Raw genomic sequence first — 20791 nt, 5'->3', positions numbered from 1 at the left:
CTCCGCAGACATTCTCAAACAGCTTAGGGGCTTGGGAAAGTTGGCAAGCTTATCAGGTAGTGTTTTTGGTGTGGGAGTACCATTCGGCTTCTCAACTCTTTCCTCAGGCAGTGATCAACACTATGTGTGGCCAAGGTATGCAGGCTCTTGACTACTTGGAAGCTAGTAAAGTCATCTACACTAACGGCTGTATCGACAAGTTGGTCAACTGGATACACAGCAACCTGTTCCTACTTGGTGGTGTGGCACTGGGCCTGGCCATCCCCCAGGTAACTCACCCTGTCCAACTGGCCGGTCTCACAGACTCTACAAAGACTGTCATTTGTGGAGGCATCCAGGGATCAGTGGGGTCCTGACATTGGGTGGGGGTGGGGTGGGATGGGGTGGGGGTAGGGGTGGGGTTCTTGCTGCCTTGGGAAGACTAAGCCAGGGAAGCCAGATAATCACTCCCTGCTGAGGGCTAATTCCTCTCTGCCCCCTGCAGCTGGTGGGAATCCTGCTGTCCCAGGTCCTCGTGAATCAAATCAAAGATCAGATCAAACTACAGCTCTACAACCAGCAGCACCGTGCTGACCCGTGGTACTGAGAAGCCTTCCCGGGACACCCGACCATGGTGCCGGGCAAGCCTCATGGACCAACAGCAGAGGGTACTGAGAACAGTCCCCTGTGACGATTTGGATTCCAGCCCCCCAGCAATGAGGGTCCAGTGGAAAGAAGCAGACTGCGGAGACAGGGCACAGGTGGCTCAGGTCTCAGAAGGACGTGCCTCATCTCCCCCATCCTAGCCTCAGCATTGTTAGTGAATTGTTTTCGTCCTGTTTCTAACCTCGAACACGGAGTTTATGTTTTTGAGTTTTGTTTGGGCAAAGGTGTGCGGGAAAACAGCGGCGGTCCCGAAAGCTCAGGGATCCTCGCTGCAGACTCTCACTGAGGCACAACAGACAGCTCTGTTAGGCTGCTCCTGAGCTAGTGGACGTACTTCGAGTTTGCAGCCAGGGAGACCTGGCTGTGGAACAGACGCTAGCAGCCCTGCCTGGAGTCCAGTTGGCATAATCCCAGCTCCAGAGGGGAGGGGAGGGGAGCAGGCAGAAGGGAGGAAGCCTGGGCTTGGATCGGGACAGCTGGGTATATGGGTAGGAGTGGAAGGGGATGTGTTTACCCAGTGCTTGCCTTGCCATCCTCCCAGGTATTCAGAGTGAGCTACATCCTGCCCCTCCTTTATTTCCATGGAAACATGGCAGCAAGGGCAAGGGGTACGGCAGCAGCCAAATTCATCCCCACCACCTTCGCAAAAAAGTTTGGAACCGTGGTCCCTACATTCTGCAGTCGGCAGGAGCCGGCCTAAGCCATACATGCCCATGAATTCCTGTCTGTCCAGCCCTCCCTCTCCAGCAAGTGGGGTTTTCTTTAACTTGGCAGAGGGGCGGCCACACCCTCCACCCTCATCCCCCTGCACCAGAACTCAGTGTTTCTACAGTGTAAGAATCAGGAATCTGGCAGAAATGGCAATAAAAGTTTGTTGACCTATTAGCTGTCCTACATCAATTTTCCTTTCAGACAACTAGAAGAGAAGGGACCAGACTGTGGGCCCTTTCTCCTGGAAGAGGCTTGAGACCCCTAAGTCGCACAATGCCTCCCTGTTCCCCCACATGTCCCATCTACATGCGGGTCGCACTCTGGGTTTCTAAATTAGGTAGAATGATTTCAGGTGCTGATCTAGAGAAATGGTGTTACTTTCTCCCAAATCCCTACCTTGGGTTTTTTGTTTGCTTTTTCTTGAACGACTGGGTTGAAATTTATCTAGGATGGGGTAGGGAGTTAGGAGAGAGCACTCTACATCAGAGTGGAAGGAGACTAAGAGAAAGGCTTGATCCACTCTTTATCTGGAGTAGCCGGGCACTGACGCCCAGCCCAGGCAGCGGGAGGGAGGACTCGGCAAGCCTCTGCAGTGTGTGGGGCTTCCTCCGCCCCTGCAGCTTGCGAGGGCGGGGCCCCCGGGGAGGGGCGGGGCGGCTCCGCTACATGGGTGGTCCCCACACCCGTGACCTGGGGACCTGGAGAACGTCCTCTGCAGCCAGGGCCGTGGATTGAGGGGGTGGGGGGTGGTCTTTGGCCTGGCCCAGGAGACTTGAAGAGAATCCCTCAGGTTCTAGGAAACAAAAGCCTGTGTGTGTGTTGGGGGGGCGGGAGGGGGTGCTTCCCGCCCCTAGGTCTCTCTGCCAGCCTTCTGCGCCTGCGAGGGCGCCTTTCCAGCAGGCGCCTGGGGCCTAGGCCAATGTTTAGCGCCCAGCTCGAAACAACGGAAAGCAGAAATGAAATCATCATGAATGTAAAATTTTATTCCGAGGGAGAAGAGTGAAAAAGGCACACTTTCGTGGTAAGGTACCGTTCTCTAGTAGTGCCCCAAACATTCTTTTTATCCTTTTCCTTCTTTCAGAGAATGAGTCTTGAGTGAGGGGTTTGGGGTGATGTGTATTCCCAAGTACCGCAGCTTTGAGCAGATCGCGGGCAACGGGTTCCGCTTGGACCAAGGATCTCCGGTTTCTGCCAGTGCCCTAGACTTTAAACTCAGTGAATCGATGCTGAGAAACAGCTCAACGAGCTGAATTCAAGTTTGTGTCCCCGTGCTCCCCTTTTCTAGGAGAGAAAATGTCTCCTCGATTAAACAATTTCTTTTGTTTGTTTGTTTGTTTTGTTTCAAGACAGGGCTTCTCTGTGTAACAGCTCTGGACCAAGCTGGCCTCGAACTCACAGAGATCCGCCTGCCTCTGCTTCCCGAGTGCTGGGACTAAAGGCGTGCGCCACCACTGCCTGGCTAAACAACTTCTTTTTTCTTCCTTTTTTGTTCATTGGTGTTTTGCCATGGGTATCGGATCCCCTGAAACGAGTTACAGGCAGCTGTCATGTGGGTGCTGGGAATCGAACCCGGGAGCTCTGAAGAGCACTGACTGCTCTTAACCACTGAGCCATCTCTCCAGCCCGACTTCTTCTTTTTTTCTTTTTCTTTTTTTTTTTTTCAGTTGTATTTCTACATATTGCTAGTAACTTCAATCAATCAGGAGGGCTTAACATTAGTATATTGGAACAGCTGATCAAATAAAAAGTAAGAACTAAAAAAACCAAAGGTGCATGAGGATCCCATGAGAATCTTCACTGACTGCTGAAATCTAGAAGTAGCCTGCAGGACCAGAAGTTGGTGGGAACCTGGCCGGGTGGCACAGCAAGGAACGTGCCACGGGGTTCCCAGGGGTCTTCTTTTTATCCCCCCTCCCACCCCCCACCCCACTCCCCCACCCCACCCCACCCCACCCCCGCCACCCCCCTCCATGTTTGAGACAGATTTGTTATCAGACCATTCTAAAAAACAGCAGTCCCAAATCAGTGGCCGAGCTAGACTCAAATGTGATTAGGACTCCAAATTTTGGGGCTCCAGGGAAGGATCTTTTTCCCCCCTGAATTCCGGAGACTACATGGGGTCCTGGGAATGTCCCCTCCTCCTTCAGAACTGTCATTCCGACTTTTCTAGCTCTCCCACCGCATTCTCATAGGGCGGGCCTTGTGATTCTCCAGGACGACCGTCCCATTTCTCAGTCCTTAACTTGGGGCCGGTTAGATGGCTGGAGTGAAAGCGCTGGCTGCCAAGCCTGCCTTGGACGCCAAGAACCAAACAGCTGAAAGAGAGCCCCCGACTGCCACGTACAAGCCAGAGATAGCCCCCGACTGCCACGTACAAGCCAGAGATAGCCCCCGACTGCCATGTACAAGCCAGAGAAAGATAGCCCCCGACTGCCATGTACAAGCCAGAGAAAGATAGCCCCCGACTGCCATGTATAAGCCAGAGATAGCCCCCGACTGCCATGTATAAGCCAGAGAAAGCCTCTGTGTGTGTGTATGTGTGTGTGTCCCACAAAATAAAGTAGCAAATGTAAAGAAGTTAAAATCCTTAATGTAACCACATCTCCAAAGATCCTTTCACCATGTAGGGTGCGATCTATAGACTGCAAGGTTTCCGACATAGACATGTTGAGGGGGCATGGTTTAGCCTATCACAAATCCCTTTTCTAGTCTTATACATGACTTACAGTGAGGAGGCAGAGGATGGACAGAGCTGACTACTAGTAAGAGTGAGGTAGGAATTCTCGGGTCATCCCTGACATGGACTGTGTGTGTGCACATACTTACATAGGAAGGTCACTATGCAGGCTTCATTATGTTTTAACTCATCCTAAGGCCAGATGTGTTAACAGGACCAGGATCTGTTTCAAAAAGAGAAACAGGCTGGGCACTGTGGTGAACCTGGAGTCTCAGCTAGTCGAGCTAGAAGAGCACTTAAAGTGGGACTTCAAGACTAGCCTGAGCCACGATGAAACCGTCAAAAAAAAAAGAGGTGGGGAGGGAATACAGCGCAGCTACTTCCACCTGACCAGTTCTAGTGTGTTTTTAAAAACCTCAGAAAAATTTTATAGACACCCTCATTCTCTCCAGAGTGTGTTTATAGGAAGGGAATATTTCAGATTGCTCTAGGTAAAGCATTTAGAGGAAATAAAATAAAGGGGAACTCAGAGCTCAGTTTGCAGAGTTGCTGAGGATGTAGTTCAGGGGTAGAGCCCTTGGCCAGCAGTCATGAAATCCTAGGATCAAACCCTCACCCCACCCACCCACCCCCCAAAATCCTGCAAACCTATGGAGTCTTCTCACGCCATGACAGCACTCTGATGAGCCAATCAGAGGAACAGAGCCTAGAGATCCCAAAAATAATGTTCAAACATCAATGCTCAATTTAATAAATGAAACGCAACACAGCAATAAGAGGAACATTATAGAAGTCATTAGACAAATAGATTGCAGTGTGGATGACAACCAATTTGTATCTTTTTTTAAAATTTATTTATTTTATGTGGATTGGTGTTTTGCCATGGGTGTTGGGTTCACTGAAACTGGAATCATAGACAGTTGTGAGCTGCCATGTGGATGTTGGGAATTGAACCTGGGTCCTCTGGAAGAGCAACCAGTGCTCTTAACCATTGAGCCATCTCTCCAGCCCCCGATTTGTATCTTATACCACATACCACAGTACATTCCAGAAGGTAAAAGAGCTAAATATTTTAAAGGGAAACCAGAAAAGAAGAAAGAGGAAGCCAGGCGGTGGTGGCGCACGCCTTTAATCCCAGCACTCGGGAGGCAGAGCCGGGCGGATCTCTGTGAGTTCGAGGCCAGCCTGGGCTACCAAGTGAGCTCCAGGAAAGGCGCAAAGCTACATAGAGAAACCCTGTCTCAAAAAACCAAAAAAAAAAAAAAAAAAAAAAAAAAAAAAAAAAAAAAAAAAAAAAGAAGAAGAAGAAGAAAGAGGAGGGTAGGAGAGACTACACTTGTCCCAGGTCTAGGGAAGAAGATGGATAGCATTTCAGAGTATCTGCCCCCACACACTGTGATTCACCCTTTCACGGGGGTGAGTCTTGAAATGTCACATTTGTACTCTAAGACCTGGTCCCCTAGGCACAAAGGACTGGGTCACACTGCACACTGCATTGGTTTTCTAAATCTGCCACCACGAAATCAGCTGCCACCAAACTCACGTTGCTTTAAGCACAGAAACTTGCTTCATGACCTACCTTGGAGGCAGAAGTCTGAAAGTGAGGCTTGCCGGGGTCGTGTTCATCTGAAGCTTCTCAGGTGAGAACCTTCTTTGCCTCTTCCAGTTTCTGGTAGCCATGGGCATTCCTTGGCTCAAGGCACCAGCATCATAACCGCTCCCAATCTTTACGCGACCATCCTCGTCTGCATCTGTCTGTGACCCAGTTTCCCTTACTGAGTACTAGTCCTTGAACTAGGGCTCCACTCGACTGTGTTATGTCCTCAGTATATCTGCAATGACCCTCTCCAAGAAAGGTCGCGTTCTGAGTTGGGGGAGGCCGTGTGTCTTTTAGGGAGTTTGACCTGTATTGGGTACCTGGTACAAATAGTCCCAGAGTCAATTTCTTCTTCTCCTGGGACTTTGGCTTTGAGAGTGAGAGTCTAGTCCAGCAGGGAAGTTGAAGCTATTCATGGACTAAATAGCAGAGAATGTGTGTTTACCAAGAGGCGAGAAGGAGATGAAGCCGAGTGAAGGTGGGTGGAGAGGCAGAGATGGAGGGCCAGAGTAAGGAGTCTCCTGGAGTAGCTGACCTCCAGGCTGACTCTCTGCAGCTCTCCTGCTTCTCTGCCTGGGGTTCCCCGTGGTGCCCTGTGTGCTCACAGAAGGCCTGTTTCCTTTGCTCAAGGAAGTTCAACTTGGTTCCTCTCGCTTACAAATAATAATAATAATTATTATAATAATAAACTAGAAACAAATGAAAGGGTCATGTTCATATATTTTTTTAAGTTTTTTGAGACAGGGTTTCTCTGTGTAGCCCTGGTTGTCCTGGAACTCGCCCTGTCGACCATGCTGGCCGAGATCCTCCTGCCTCTGCCTCCCAGGTGCTGGGGTTAAAGGTGAGTGCTACCACCACCCGGTGCTGTGGTCTTTTGCAGTAGGTGCTCCAGTACTTTTCCGTGAACTTCATGCAGGAGCCAACCAAGGCTTTTGCCTTGAGAGGTCTGATCTGAGTCTCACTGGGCAGAAATCAAGGTGTCAACAGGGCTCCAGTGCTTTCTGGAATCTTGACTCCTGGGCCTCAGCACTCCTCGGCTGGTAGCCCGTTCCTCCATCCTCAGTCAGCAATGTCAGGCTGGGTCTTTACACATTCCTCTCTCTGGTTCTGCAGCTACGAGCAGTTTTCTATTTTTACTGACTATATTTAAAAACAAAAAAATTAATATTTAATTTTTAAAATTAAAATATGATTAGCTTGGGCCCATGTGCATAACCCAGTCTATTCTCTGCCCTCAGGAATCTCCACCATTAATCACACCCATTGACAAAGTCCCTTTTGCCATGTGGGGTGACATGGCTGGCTGTGTGTGATGGATATTTAGGATGTGAAAGTTTTTAGGGTTAGTTGTTTTGTCAAGCACACAAGTACAATAAAACATCACGAACCTTTGTCATAAGTTAGAAGGCCAGTGATTTAACTGTTGTGTGCTGCTTCTTCGCCTTACAAAACTCTTCCCTCCACTGAACCGCTCGGTTGGAAGTTCTGAAGAACACAGGGTCAACTTTGTCAAGTTCCAGGACCTTTATTTAGCTGCCTTTTCACAGCTGAAGTTTCAGAAAGACACTAAATGAAGCCATATTCCCAGAAGGCCTGATTAGAGCCAGGGAAAAATGGAAAAAATGGGATGAAATCTATACCCTGTCGTGACGGTTAGTTTTGGTTGCCAACTTGACAAAATGGAATCGCCCGGGAAAGAAGTCTCAAGGAGAAATTGTCCAGGTTAGGTTGGCTGGCAGGCATACTTGTGAGGGCTTTTAATTGGATGAATTTATGTAGGAAATCCACCCAGTGTGGACAGCACCATTTCATACGCTGGGCCCTGGGCTGATTGAAAAGGAGCGTGAGCTGAGTACATCGTGCACACCTTCATTCTTTGTTCTCTGCTCACACTCGGGATGAACTGGGACCAGTCGCTTCGGGCACCCAGCATTTGCTTCCCTGCCGTGATTGATGTGATTGCCCCAGAACTGGGATCCAAATAAATCTTTTCTCCCTCAAGTTGCTTTTGTCTGGGTATTTTATCATAGCAAGGGGAAAGGACACTTAAGGCGTTTACTAACAAATTGCATGTATTAAAATGAAATTACCGAAGGGAAGCAGTTTGCAAAGAAATTAAAACCCGACCAAGCATGGCGGCACATATCCGTAATCCCTACAGCCTGGGTAGTCCAACAAAGCCTGTCTCACCCTGGAGAGGCTGAGAACTCAGCAGTTGCTCAGGCCACGAGGCTGCAAGCTCCAGCGGCCTCAGTCTGGTGCTGAAGGTCTGGTGGATTCCTGTGGAGCCGTTGGTCTTCAGGCCATGTTGGAAGCCCAAAGAAGCTAGATTCTGACATCAGGAAAGAAATGTCCCAATGGTGGCAATAGCAGCTAGATACCCGGACTCACCAGGGAGATGTGGAGGCAATGCATCAGCCAGCAAAGCTTCTCTCTCAGACTTTTTAAAAGCATGATCTCACTGTGGTAGCCCTGGCTGGCCTGGTATTTGCTAACAGAAGCTAGGCTATCTTCAAACTCACAGTTTTCCTCCTGCCTCAGCATTCCAACTGCTGGGCTCGCAAGCATTTCCTCCCAAAGCCTTGCGGAGAACAGTCCCCCTCTGGTGTGTGCTTAGCCTGAACTGCTTCTGTTCAAAGCCTGCATCTCTAGCTTTCTGGTATGTAGAGTGTGTGAGCTACAATACATACTTGAATAAATCTGTCTCCCTAGTCGAGTATAAACCTAAAAGGGCAGAAGCTTGTCTGGTTCTCTCCCTAGTGCTCGAAAGGCGCCTGGCATGCCGTGTTTGCGGAGTCAATACTCGTGTTTGCCTGCCTTCCTGTAGCAGTCCATTCCCTTAGCTAGAACCTTCATCAAGATATCCATTCAGACTTAACTCAGAGGAGATGTTCTGTTTCTTTTTGTTTTATTTGCTTGTTTTTTTTAATTTATTTTTTTTTGAGGCAAGTTCTCATGTAGCCCAGGCTAGCCTCAAACTCACTGTGTAGCTGAAGATGACATTATATCTATCATGTGTTTATGGGAACCAACCGAAGCCAGAAGAGCTCATTGGATCCCCTGGAGCTGGAGTTACAGGCAGTCATAAGCCACCTGATATGGGTGCTGGGGGCCAAACTCAGGTCTTCTAGAAGAGCATGAAATGCTCCTAACCATGGAGCCATCTCCCCAGCCCCAAAACTTTGGTGGTTTTGTTGTTGTTTGGTTTTGGTTTTGTTGTTGTTGTTGTTGATGATGTTGTTGTTGTTTTCCGAGACAGGGTTTCTCTATATTGTTTTGGTGCCTGTCCTGGATCTCACTCTGTAGCCCAGGCTAGCCTCGAACTCAGAGAGATCCGCCTGGCTTTGCCTCTTGAGTGCTGGGATTAAAAGCGTGCGCCACCACCGCCCCGTCAAAACTTTGTTTTTAACTAAAAGACAAAAATAATCATGAGGTTGGCAGTATAGTTCAGTGGTACACCACTTGCCTAGTATGTAGGTACCCTGGGTATGATCTTCAGCACTAGAAGGAAAAAAAATAACAACAAAAGCCCTCAACTATGTCATCATAGAAGACACACTGCTGTTCCTCTTTTATGGCCACACCCTACCCAGGCCTCCCTGCCATCACTAACCCTGGCAACCACTAATCTGTTCTCCATCTCTATAATTACGCTACTCCAAGAATGATATAGAAATGGAACAAGCCAGTAGGTATCCCCGTGAGACCTGCTTTTTTCCCCACTCTATATAATTCCTTTACCATCTATCCACGCTTTTACTTGTATCAATAACATTGTCCTTTTAAATCGGGCTACTATATCGTTATAAGGACAAACAAATCCCAGTTCATTTAGCCACTCATTCATTACAGGGTATTTGGCTGGTTTCCAGTTTGGAGCTGTTACAAATAAAATTGCTATGAACATTTGTATACAAGTTCCTGCATGAAAATGAATTTTCATATCTCTTGGATAAATGCCCAGAAAAAAAAAATATATATATACACATATGTTTTTTGTTTGTTTGGGTTATTTGTTGTTTGATTTCAGGAACAGACAAATGGTTTTCCAAAGGGTATCATTTTATATTCACCAACAGTGTGAATGACCACGTTTCTCTGCAGCTTTGCTAACATTTAGTGTTAAACACTATGGGTGTGTGTTGTGGGGGGGAGGAATCCAGGGCCTCATATATGCAAAGCAGACATTCTACACATTTTTATAAGTGTGGGTTATGTCTCATTATGGCTTAATTGCATTTCTCTAATGGCTGCTGATGCTGAGTTTTTGTTTATCTGCCATCTAAATGTTCGTTATCTCTCTCCTCTCTTCTCCTCTTTTCTTCTGATTCTTTCTCCTCTCCTTCCCCTACCCCATGAGGATCTTGCTATGTTAGTCAGGCTGCTTTTAAATTTGTGGGAAGTGTTCTTCCTCAGCCCCCCAGGTAACATGGACCACAGAGCTCATCTACATACCCAACTGTTACTTATTCTTTTGATGAGTAGCCTGTGCATCTCATTGGTTCATCGAATTTGTAATTGAATTGTTTGATTTTGTTGTGGTTTTGTTTTGTTTTGTGATAAAATCCCATGTATCACAAACTAACCTCAAACTTGATATATACCCAAGGATAACCTTGAATGATCTTCCTGCCTGTACCTCTTGAGTCTTGGGATTACATGTGTGTGCCGCCTCTCTGTTTTAGAATTGTTGGAGTTTTTAATGTCATTTTGTAAGTCCTTTTTGTTGTTGTTGTTGTTTTTGGTTTTTGGGTTTTTGAGACAGGGTTTCTCTGTGTGGCCCCAGCTATCCTGGAACTCATTCTGAAGACTAGGCTGACTTTGAACTCAGAGATCCACCTGCTTCTGCCTCCCAAGTGCTGGGATTCAAGGTGTGCACAACCACACCCAGCTTGTTTTATTTTTTTAAGACAATGTTTCTCTGTGTAACCCTGGCTGCCCTGGAACTAACACTCTCTCTCTCTCTCTCTCTCTCTCTCTCTCTCTCTCTCTCTCTCTCTCTCTCTCTCTCTCTCTCTAGATCAGGCTGGCTTCAAACTCAGAGATCCACCTGCCTCTGCTCCAAAGTACTGTTATTAAAAGCATGTGTCACCATGCCTGGTTTAATTTTGTTTTTGTTGTGTGTGTGTGTCTGTCTATCTGTGCTGATACCCATAGAGGCCAGAGGAGTTACATTCCTCTGGAGCTATGTTTACAGGCAGTTATGACTCACTCAACACAGGTGCTAAGAATCAGACTTGGGTCCTCAACATGAGCAGTATAAGCTCTTAACCAATGAATCATCTCTGTAGCCCCTCTTCATTCCTTTAATTGTGTCTTTTGCAGAGTAATAGAAGTTTAATTTATCAGTAAGTTACCAATATCAACATTCTATCTTCTGACACATGCGTCTGGTGTCAAGTTTAAGAACCCTGCTTAGGGCTGGAGAGATGGCTCAGCGGTTAAGAGCACTGGTTGCTCTTCCAAAGGACCCAGGTTCAATTCCCAGCACCCTCATAGCAGCTTATAACTGCCTGTAATTCCAATTTCGGGGGATTCAACACCTTCACACAGACATACACAAAACATGAATGCACATGATTTAAAAATAAATTAAATGCTGGGCGGTGGCGGCACACGCCTTTAATGCCAGCATTCAGGAGGTAGAGCCAGGCGGATCTCTGTGAGTTCGAGGCCAGCCTGGTGTACAAAGAGAGATCCAGGACAGGTACCAAAACTACACAGAGAAACCCTGTCTCAAAAAACTTAAATAAATATTAATTAATCAATTAAAAAAAAAAAGAAATCCTAGAGGAAGATTGTAAGAGCCAGTGAGGATGGGAGACACCAAGGAAACAAGGCCGTCTAGACACAGCATGACCACCACACACAGGAACTCACAGACTGTGTGTGGCAGCATGCACAGCCTACACAGTCTGCCAGATGAAGTCTCGGAGCTGAGAGGGAAAGTGGACACCAGCCCGATCCCTAACCCAGGAGCTATGAATTAATAACCACCCAAAAAGGAAAAACTGATTTTCTCCAATGGAGTCTCACAGAGTATACAAACAATTCTTAAGGCAGGCTCAGGATCCGCAGTAGAGAGCCAACACAAATGAACTCGGTGGTATTTTTTGAAATTTCTCATAATGTTTGTCTGGGGATTTTCCCCTCACCTCCAGGTCTTTTACTGTATATTACTGTTTGTGATTTTGTATCTTTATGGGATTTCTGTGTCTGCTAATGTGTGTTTCTCGTGCTCTTTCTTTGCCCCCCCCCAGTTCATTTGTTTGTTTTGGGCCTATTCAAATTGTTTGTTTTTATTTTACTTTTCTTTACATGCCTGTTTGTTTTCTAAGGAGAGAAAGAGCAAGAAAGGGTTTTGGGAGGGTAGGGAAGTGGGGAGGATCTCAGAGGAGTTTGGGGAGGGGAAACTCAGAATATATTGTATTAAAAAAATCTATTTTCAATTAAAAACAAAAAAGAAGCTGGGCAGTGGTGGCACATGCCTTTAATCCCAGCACTCGGGAGGCAGAGGCAGGAGGATCTCTGTGAGTTCAAGGCCAGCCTGGGCTACCAAGTGAGTTCCAGGAAAGGCACAACTACACAGAGAAACCCTGTCTCGAAAAACCAAATAAAAAAATAAAAATAAAAAATAAAAACAAAAAAGAACTCTACCAGTAAACATCCTAAATATTTTCTCTTACAGCCTTTAAAAAAGTTTTGCAAGTCAGGGGCTGGAGAGATGACTCAGCGTTTAAAACAGTGCTTATTTCTCTTGTGGAAGACCAGGTTTGGTTCCCAGCACCCACAAAAAGTGTTTCGAACTCACCTGCCACTACAGTTCCCAGAGATCCAACACCCTCTGGCTTCTGTGAACACCTGCATGCACGTGGTGCACATAAACTCTGGCAGGCGCACACGCACTGGCGTGCACACATGCACACACACACATGTCACACACACATCACACATACACACATACACATACCACACATACACACACATACATGCACACACACACACACACATACAAATAAATAAATCTTGAAAAGTTTTGTGGTTAAAATTTGCATTAAAGCCCATGGTTCTTTTGGAATTAGTTTTGTTTGAGCTGTGATGGTCAGGCTGAGTTTCTTCTCCTTGACCTATAGCTACCTGACTGCCATAGCACCACTTATTGGTGAGATTCTCCTTGCAGCATTGCTTTTGATACTTCATCAAAGAACTAACTAGAGAGCTGGAGAGATGATGGGCAGCAGCTGAAAGCACTAGCTGCTCTTCCAGAGGACCCAGGTTTGATATCACAAGGTATCTCACAACTGTCTGTAACTCCAATCCCAAGGGATCCGATGCCCTCTTTTGACCTCTCCAGGCACCATGCAGAACACCTATATACATAAAATAAAAAATAAATAAATAAAGGTTCATATATATATATACCAGAGACCAGCCAGATGCGGTGATGTATGTATGCCTTTAATCCCAGGACTCTGGAGGCAGAGGCAGGAGGATCTCTGTGAGTTCAAGACCAACCTGGTCTACAGAGTGAACTCCAGACCAGCCAGGGTTGCACAGTGAGACCTTGTCTCAAAACAAATAGACAAACAAAAGCCACTAACTGAAGGGGCCAGTGAGCTAGCCCCTCAGGTAAAATGGTGCTTGCTGTCAAGACTGAGGACCTGTCCTCTGCCCTCCAAATGCAGGCTTCAGCGTAAGTGCAAGTGTACACACACACACACACACACACACACACACACACACACACAGAGAGAGAGAGAGAGAGAGAGAGAGAGAGAGAGAGAGAGAGAGAGAGAGAGAGAGATTTTGACAAGTAAATAAATGTAAAAAAAATAAAAATTAACTGGACATATTTTGGGCATATTTCTGTTTCATTGAAGTATATCTTCTACCCTCCTGCTAATACTTCACTGCCTGATTCTTTTGCTTTTAGACATTATCTCATGTAGCCTAGATTGGCTTAGAACTGATTATATAGCGGAAGATATCCTTGAACTCCTAATCTTCTTGCCTCGACCTCCCAAGTGCTCGGGTTGTAGGCATGCAGCACCCAGGCTGTGTGCACGTTAAGCAAGCACTCTACCAGTTGAGCTACGTTTCCGTTCCTGCACCCTCTTGATAGCTGGAGTAGTAGTCTGCCTAAATACTGGGCAGGGAGTCCTTCTGTTGTCAAGAACTGTCTTGGGTGATGACTTGCGTCAGCTGACTCAATGGTAGAGCACTTGTCTAGCATGTGGGAGGCCCTGGACTCAATCCCCAGTATCACGCGCAGACAAAGATCTCAACTATCCTTAGGCCTTCCAATTTGCACTCAAATTTTAGAATAAACTTATGCCTGCAGAGAAACTTCATGAGATCTTTTAAAATCAAGAACAATATTTAGAGAAAAAAATTCTGTTTACAAGAATATTTTTAGCTAACTGCTCACAATATCTTGGCATTTTGTAGCAACCCAAACAGTCCTTGGTTTCTCCCTTTGGATAAATTCTACTATTGTAAATTCTCCTCTGTCATGAACACCAGAGCCACAGTTCATTCTCCACATCGTCTTGTCTTCTAGTTGCATATAACTGCTGAGGAATTATTGCTAATGACCAGAAGAAACTATTACTAACTGTGAAGTCTGTATTTCCATTCATTTTAGAATTTGAGCGAATCTCATTTACTCTCCAGCCAGAGGAGCTTGCTGCAGAAGCCTGATTAAGAGACTGAGCTGTGGGACTCTTGTAACACGAATTGCTAAATGGTCTTTTAATAAAAAACCCGAAACCAGAAATTGGTGTAAATACTGAAAGATCAAAGAGACAAAGGAACAAGCCACCTCTTACCTCTAGGACTCCTCAGCCTGAAAAGCCCCAATCAATAGACCTCTAACCAAATGAGCTTCCTATACCTTTCTCCACCCAGCCGTTAAAGGGGTGTGTGCTTCCCAACAACTAGGATTAAAGGTGTGTGTCACCACTGCCTGGCTCTGTTTCTCTCCTAGACTGAGTCAATCTCATGTAGTCAAGGGTGGCTTTGAACTCACAGAGATCCAGATGGATCTCTACCTCCTGAGTGCTAGGATTAAAGGTGTGTGCCACCACTGCCTGGACTCTGTGTTTAATCTAGTGGCTTATTCTGTTCTCTGATCTTCAGGCAGATTTTATTAGGGTACACAGTATATAATATAAGGTGCAAGGAGACAGAAACTAGAAGCTTTTTTGGCTGAGGAAGCTCATTTGGCTTGAGAGGCCTGTCGGCTGAGGCTTTTCAAGCTGAGGAGTCCTAGAGGTAAGAGGTGGCTTGTTCCTTTGTCTCTCTGACCTTTCAGCATTTACCTCAATAGCTGGGTCCAGGTTTTTATTAAAAAACCATTTAGAAATTCAAGCTACATCTAGCGTCCAACTTTTGGGGCATGAATTCATGAAAAAGCCGCTTGCCTGTGGCTCAGCTGGAGCTATAAGCAGCCCGAGGCCCTACCCTGCTGGCTAAATTTTTGTTGCAGCCTTGTTGCAGCGAACTCCACAGGCTTTTGGACCCCAAAAACCACAGGAGTGAGCCACTTTCTCATGTTCCCCTGTACAGATGGCTGGACCTTTGGCTTCTTTCCCCTCCTGGTGGGTTCTGGCTTTCCCTGGGCCCCCTCCTCGGCTCCTGCCACACCGTCATCTGAATCATCACTCTCAGCAGATTTGGTGAGTCAATTGGGATATCTTAAAGGGAGAAATTAGTTAAAAGAAAGTTGTTTTTTTTTTTTTTTCATTTTCATTCGCAAATAAGATTTATTGTTCAATTTCTCCTATTTTCCATTATATTTCAATGAAAACATGTTTACTACCCCCAAAACAATATTTTAAAGATTTAATGTTTCAACTAATCTGATCTGAGCACCAATGAGACAGCTCTGTTATTATTGTCTGTGTTGTGCAAAGCTTTGACATTATTGGGATCACCATATGAAGATGGACAAAAGTAGACCCCATAAAGTTGTCTTCTATTCTATATACTTGTGATTGGCTTAAATCTCACATCACACACACACACACACACACACACACACCAAGAAAAATTATAAAGTAAATCTCACTATTACTACATTATGTGGCATCACTGGATAATTTCTTTAGATGTTGCTGTGCCAAATGGATAACAGATGAGGAAATGAAGATACATGGAACTACAAATATATATAGTATCAAACTATATTGTGAAATATACATTTGATTACTGATTAACTTAAATTAATATATCTTTTTCAGATTGATGAAAAGGTTTCTTTCAATACATACATGAAATATTTAATGTTTCTTATATTCTGTATTAAGTATTTTACCATTAACATATTTAAAATATTTTGTTAAAACAGTAATATTTGGGAGCACATCATCTACCCTTTAATCCCAGGGTCATGGGTTCAAGCCTCACAGTGGGTGCCATTTGTAGCTGGAGAGTATTTCTCCGGGTTCCACCTAGCCCCTACAGTCCTGCAGCTCACTTACAAAATAATCACTCAGATGCTTATATTACTTAAAAACTGTATGGCCATGGCAGGCTCCTTGTTATCCATTTCTTATATATTAAATTTACCCATTTTGATTTAAAAGAAAGTTTTTTTTTCCCCACATTAAAAAATGGGAAACCTTTTTTTCAGTGGAGGGAATTTGGTCTCTGATAATATGATTGATGTTATGAAAATGGAACAATTAAACGAGAGGATAATTAATATTAATAGAATTTATGTAATGTCAATTATAAATATTATTTGTTTGATCATTTTTGTTTGATCATTTAAAAAGTTGGTTAATATGAGTGCCAAGATAAAAGTTTTAGAAAAACTTGTTAAAACAGGTCTTAGGCCGGGCGGTGGTGGCGCACGCCTTTAATCCCAGCCCTCGGGAGGCAGAGGCAGGTGGATCTCTGTGAGTTCGAGGCCAGCCTGGGCTACCAAGTGAGCTCCAGGAAAGGCGCAAAGCTACGCAGAGAAACCCTGTCTCGAAAAACCAAAAAAAAAAAAAAAAAAAAACAGGTCTTAGAGATATTCAGACCCAGACAGAAGAATTTAAAGGAGAAACAATCTCAACGTTGTATTATAAGGTTACAGAGAAACAGCCAAAGGCGTTCAAACACCCAACATTAATCTATCAAGTAACCTTACAGGAACTACCCAGTGATAGTTATCCTCAAGGCTGTGTAAGAGTTGACTGGACTCTGGTGTAAATGTTAGATTTGAGGAGATTCAAAGAAGCAATAGTCTCATATGGCATCCACTCATCTTTCATGAAGCAGATGTTAAACTCATAGTCAACTTGTAATAGAATTATCCCTCAAGACTGGAGAGATTTAGCTATTGCAGTTTTGGAGGCTTGTCCCCAGTCACAATGGAGGACCTTGTGGAAGGATGAGGCTAAGACCATTGAACAATAAAGTCGAATTAGAGGTATGGAAATTTCCCAAGATCAACTTCTAAGAGAGGGTGATTATGCTGATATACAAAGATAATCTTTATATAATGACCACACCCTGGCTTTATGCCTCATGGCAGCCTTGAATGCTTGAGACAGAATTGAAGAAAAAGAAAAGAAAATTGAGTCATTTACAAAAGTTATACAGGGTCCCAAAGAAACCCTCACTGATTTCTTACAAAGATTGACTTCAGCAGTAAATAGAATGATACCAAATTCAGAAGCTAGACAGATAATAGTTGAATCTCTGGCTTTTGAAAATGCTAACGCACAATGAAAAAGGATAATTAGGCCCTTAAAGGCAAGATCAGCACCCTTGGATGGATCTGAGATACAATGAATATTGATTGAATAATGATAGGACAGGTGATTTCCAGAGGTTTGAAGAAAAATCGAAACGTCAAGTGTTACAATTGTGGTAAACAAGGCTAAAAAGGGACTGTAAACAGAGTGTTCCCAGAAACAATGTTTTGTCAAGGAATAATCCCAAAAGAATGTCCCTCCTTTCTGGATTATGCAGAAGGTGTGGCAAAGGCAGACATTGGACTAACAAATGTAGATCAACAAGGGACAGTCAAGGTAATCCTTTGCCATTGGGAAACTTCCTGAGGGGCCTCTCACACCCCCCGACCCCCCACCCCGGTCAAATTCTATTTAGTTCTTTCCTGTCATCTTGGAAGAAACTCCTTCTCAGAGCAATTAAAGAACCCAATGCCTATTATGAAAAACCAGACTGCTCTGGATGATAGAATAGCTTTAGGGAATAAAACAAAAATTTAAGGAGAAACCATAAACCAAAATTGATAAAGATCAGATTTGGAAACTCCCCAAAGTTAGGGTTGGAGAAGGGTTTTGTTTTTGTCTTTTCAGAAAAATAAAAACAACCATCTTGAGGAATTTAAAGACCTTTGGACAAATGAGCATCTAAAGAACAAGGGAGAACTACCTGGAAAAAAATTACCAAAAAAAGGAATAATCTGACCTAATGCAATCTTTGAAGTCTCCAAAAAGATGATGGGATCCCACAACAATGATTCCACATAGACTATCATAAAGCCATTAAACTGACAAACACCACCCAAAGATCGGCGTCGGACTACAAACTGCTCAGGACAATATGGAGATGGCTAGCTGAAATGACACAGCCTCACAGACTACTCCAGCCAGGACTTGAGACAAGCCCTGCACTTTCCCATTATGCAGACCCTGGACAACAAATGATACAGCTACCTCTCCCAGGACTTGACAATTAACCCCAAAATTTTCTTTTCAGGATCCCCTAAAGATGCCTTCACCCCCACAAACAGGAAGTAATTTTAAGAACACGATGACCGCATTCCCAAGAGGTGGGGTGGGTGGTTTTTTGTTGTTCAATGAGTTATGGATATTTGTCATTGTTTAGGATGGTTGGCTACAAGTTGTTATTGGTAAAGGTCAGGGAAAAGGCTTTAAAAAAAGGAGATTAGATTCAGGGTTCTTGTTTGAAAAAAAAAGGAAAAAGAAAAAAGGGATATAGATATGATAAGATAAAAGGTAGATTATTGAATCTACTCTGAAAAAAAGAGATAAAGAAATAATAGGATAAAAGGATAGATTATTGAATCTACTCTGAAAATAAAAAAGGGAGGATATGGATATGATAAGATAAAAAGGTAGATTATTGAATCTACTTTTAAAAAGCAACTACTAGTTTTAAATATTTTACATTGGAATGGATTTTTGTATGTTGTATACAAATTTGAGGTTGATTTTGTTAGAATATATTGTGTATATATTTCTAATCTTTTTCAGCATTCCCAAGAGGTATTGTACCTATACAGTTCATTCAACAATGTAATGCAATTTTCTAGTCCTTGAAAGTTATTACCAACTAATTAGGACATAAAGAAATGCAAGTTAGTAATTAGTATTGTAGTCATATCAGGTATGTTTTCAAGGCCAAACAGATACATTTTAGATAGACAGGTCATCTTTAAACACTTCAGAGACCTATAGACATCAAAAGATAGTTTTCAGTTGATAAGACAAGTTAGGATAGAAAGTGAATTAGGTATAACATCTTGGATTCATCAAAATAGGGTAGATAATGGAGTATTTTCTCTGAATTTGTCAAATGTTTATGGACTGGACATTGTTGATGTAATTCTTGACTGTATATATTGTATGTGCTTATTGTATTTATTGTATATAGTTTTTCTTATATTAGTTATAATCTTCTTATATTACTTTAGACAAAAAAAGGGGAAATGTGATATATTGTGTACCCTAATAAAATTTGCCTGAAGATCAGAGAACAGAAAAAGCCACTAGATTAAACATAGAGGCCAGGGTGGGTGGGAGGAAGGAGGAGGGGGATCTGTGGATAATATGTCGAGTGAGTAGAAAATTTCTTAATAAAGAAAAATGAAAAAAACAAAAACATAGAGTCCAGGCAGTGGTGGCACACACCTTTAATCCTAGTACCTTATTAGATGCATGTTTTATAACATTTCCTCCAATCCTATAGGTTTCTTCACTTTCTTGACAGTATCCTTTGATTTGCACAAGTTAATTTTTTTGTTGTTACCTTTGTGAGACATGGTCTTGTGTAGTCCAGGCTGGCCTCAAATTTACTATATAGTGAAGGATAACCTTGAACTTCTGATCACCTTGCCTCTACCTCCCAAGTCCTGGAATTATAGTTATGTATCATATAGTCATGGTATAGTTAGTTATACATATACATATGGTATAACTACATATATACATATATGTAGGTGGATTTTTCTATCCCACCTACCAGCTTCTAAATCATGACATGGAGACTTATTATTAATTACGAAAGCTTAGCCAATAGCTTAGGCTTGTTTTTTTGTTTTTGTAATTTTTTTTTGGTTTTTCGAGACACAGTTTTTCTGTGTAGCTCTGGAGCCTGTCCTGGAACTTGCTCTGTAGCCCAGGCTGGCCTCGAACTCAGAGATCCACGTGCCTCTGCCTCCCAAGTGCTAGGATTAAAGGCATGACCACCACCACCTGGCAAACCCATGTCTCTATTATTGTTATTATTATTATTATTATTATTATTATTATTTTATTCATTTTACATACTAACCACAGTTCCCCCTCCTATCCCTCCTCCCCACTCACCCCTTGACCTATCCCTCACCCACTCCTCCAAAAGGGTAAAACTTCTCATGGGGAGTCAACAAAGCCTGGTACATTCAGCTGAGGCAGGACCAAGCCCCTCCCCCTGCATCAAGGCTGAGCAAGGCCTTTCACCATAGGGAATGGGCTCCAGAAAGCCAGCTCATGCACCAGGGATGGATCCTGATCCCACTGCCAGGGGCCCCTCAAACAGACCAAGCTACACAACTGTCTCCCACATGCAGAGGGCCTAGTCCAGTCCCATGCAGGCTCCACAGCTATTGGTCAAGAGTTCGTGAGTTCCCATGAGCTTGGTTCAGTTGTCTCTGTAGATTTCCCCATCATGATCTTGAGCCCTTTGTTCACATAATCCCTCTTCTCTCTCTTTGACTGGACTCCTGGAGCTCGGCCTGGTGCTTGGCTGTGGATCTCTGCATCTGCTTCCATCAGTTACTGGATGAAGGCTCTATGATGACAGTTAGGGTAGTCATTGATCTGATTACAGGGGTAGGCCAGTTCAGGCACCCTCTCCACTATTGCTAGTAGTCTAATCTGGGGTCATCCTTGTGGATTCCTGGGAATTTCCCTAACACC

General features: G+C 44.1%; 1 protein-coding gene across 2 annotated transcripts in view; it reads left to right on the top strand.

Annotated features, from left to right (window-relative positions):
• The window catches only part of Tspan33 (tetraspanin 33), a 32991-nt gene extending 31461 nt beyond the window's left edge, over nucleotides 1–1530 (top strand). For both annotated transcript variants that reach the window (XM_015998065.3, XM_006979399.3), the window contains exons 7-8: nucleotides 108–269; nucleotides 485–1530. In XM_015998065.3, the coding sequence (XP_015853551.1) occupies nucleotides 108–269; nucleotides 485–586 (264 nt within the window). In that variant the 3' untranslated portion in view covers nucleotides 587–1530. The remainder of the gene's footprint in view (nucleotides 1–107; nucleotides 270–484) is intronic.
• Nucleotides 1531–20791: the final 19261 nt, after the last annotated feature.

Source organism: Peromyscus maniculatus, chromosome 3 (genome assembly GCF_049852395.1).
Source record: "Peromyscus maniculatus bairdii isolate BWxNUB_F1_BW_parent chromosome 3, HU_Pman_BW_mat_3.1, whole genome shotgun sequence".
Lineage (NCBI taxonomy): Eukaryota > Metazoa > Chordata > Mammalia > Rodentia > Cricetidae > Peromyscus > Peromyscus maniculatus.
Note: the sequence above shows the minus strand (reverse complement) of the source record. Positions and strands in the feature narration are given on the sequence as shown.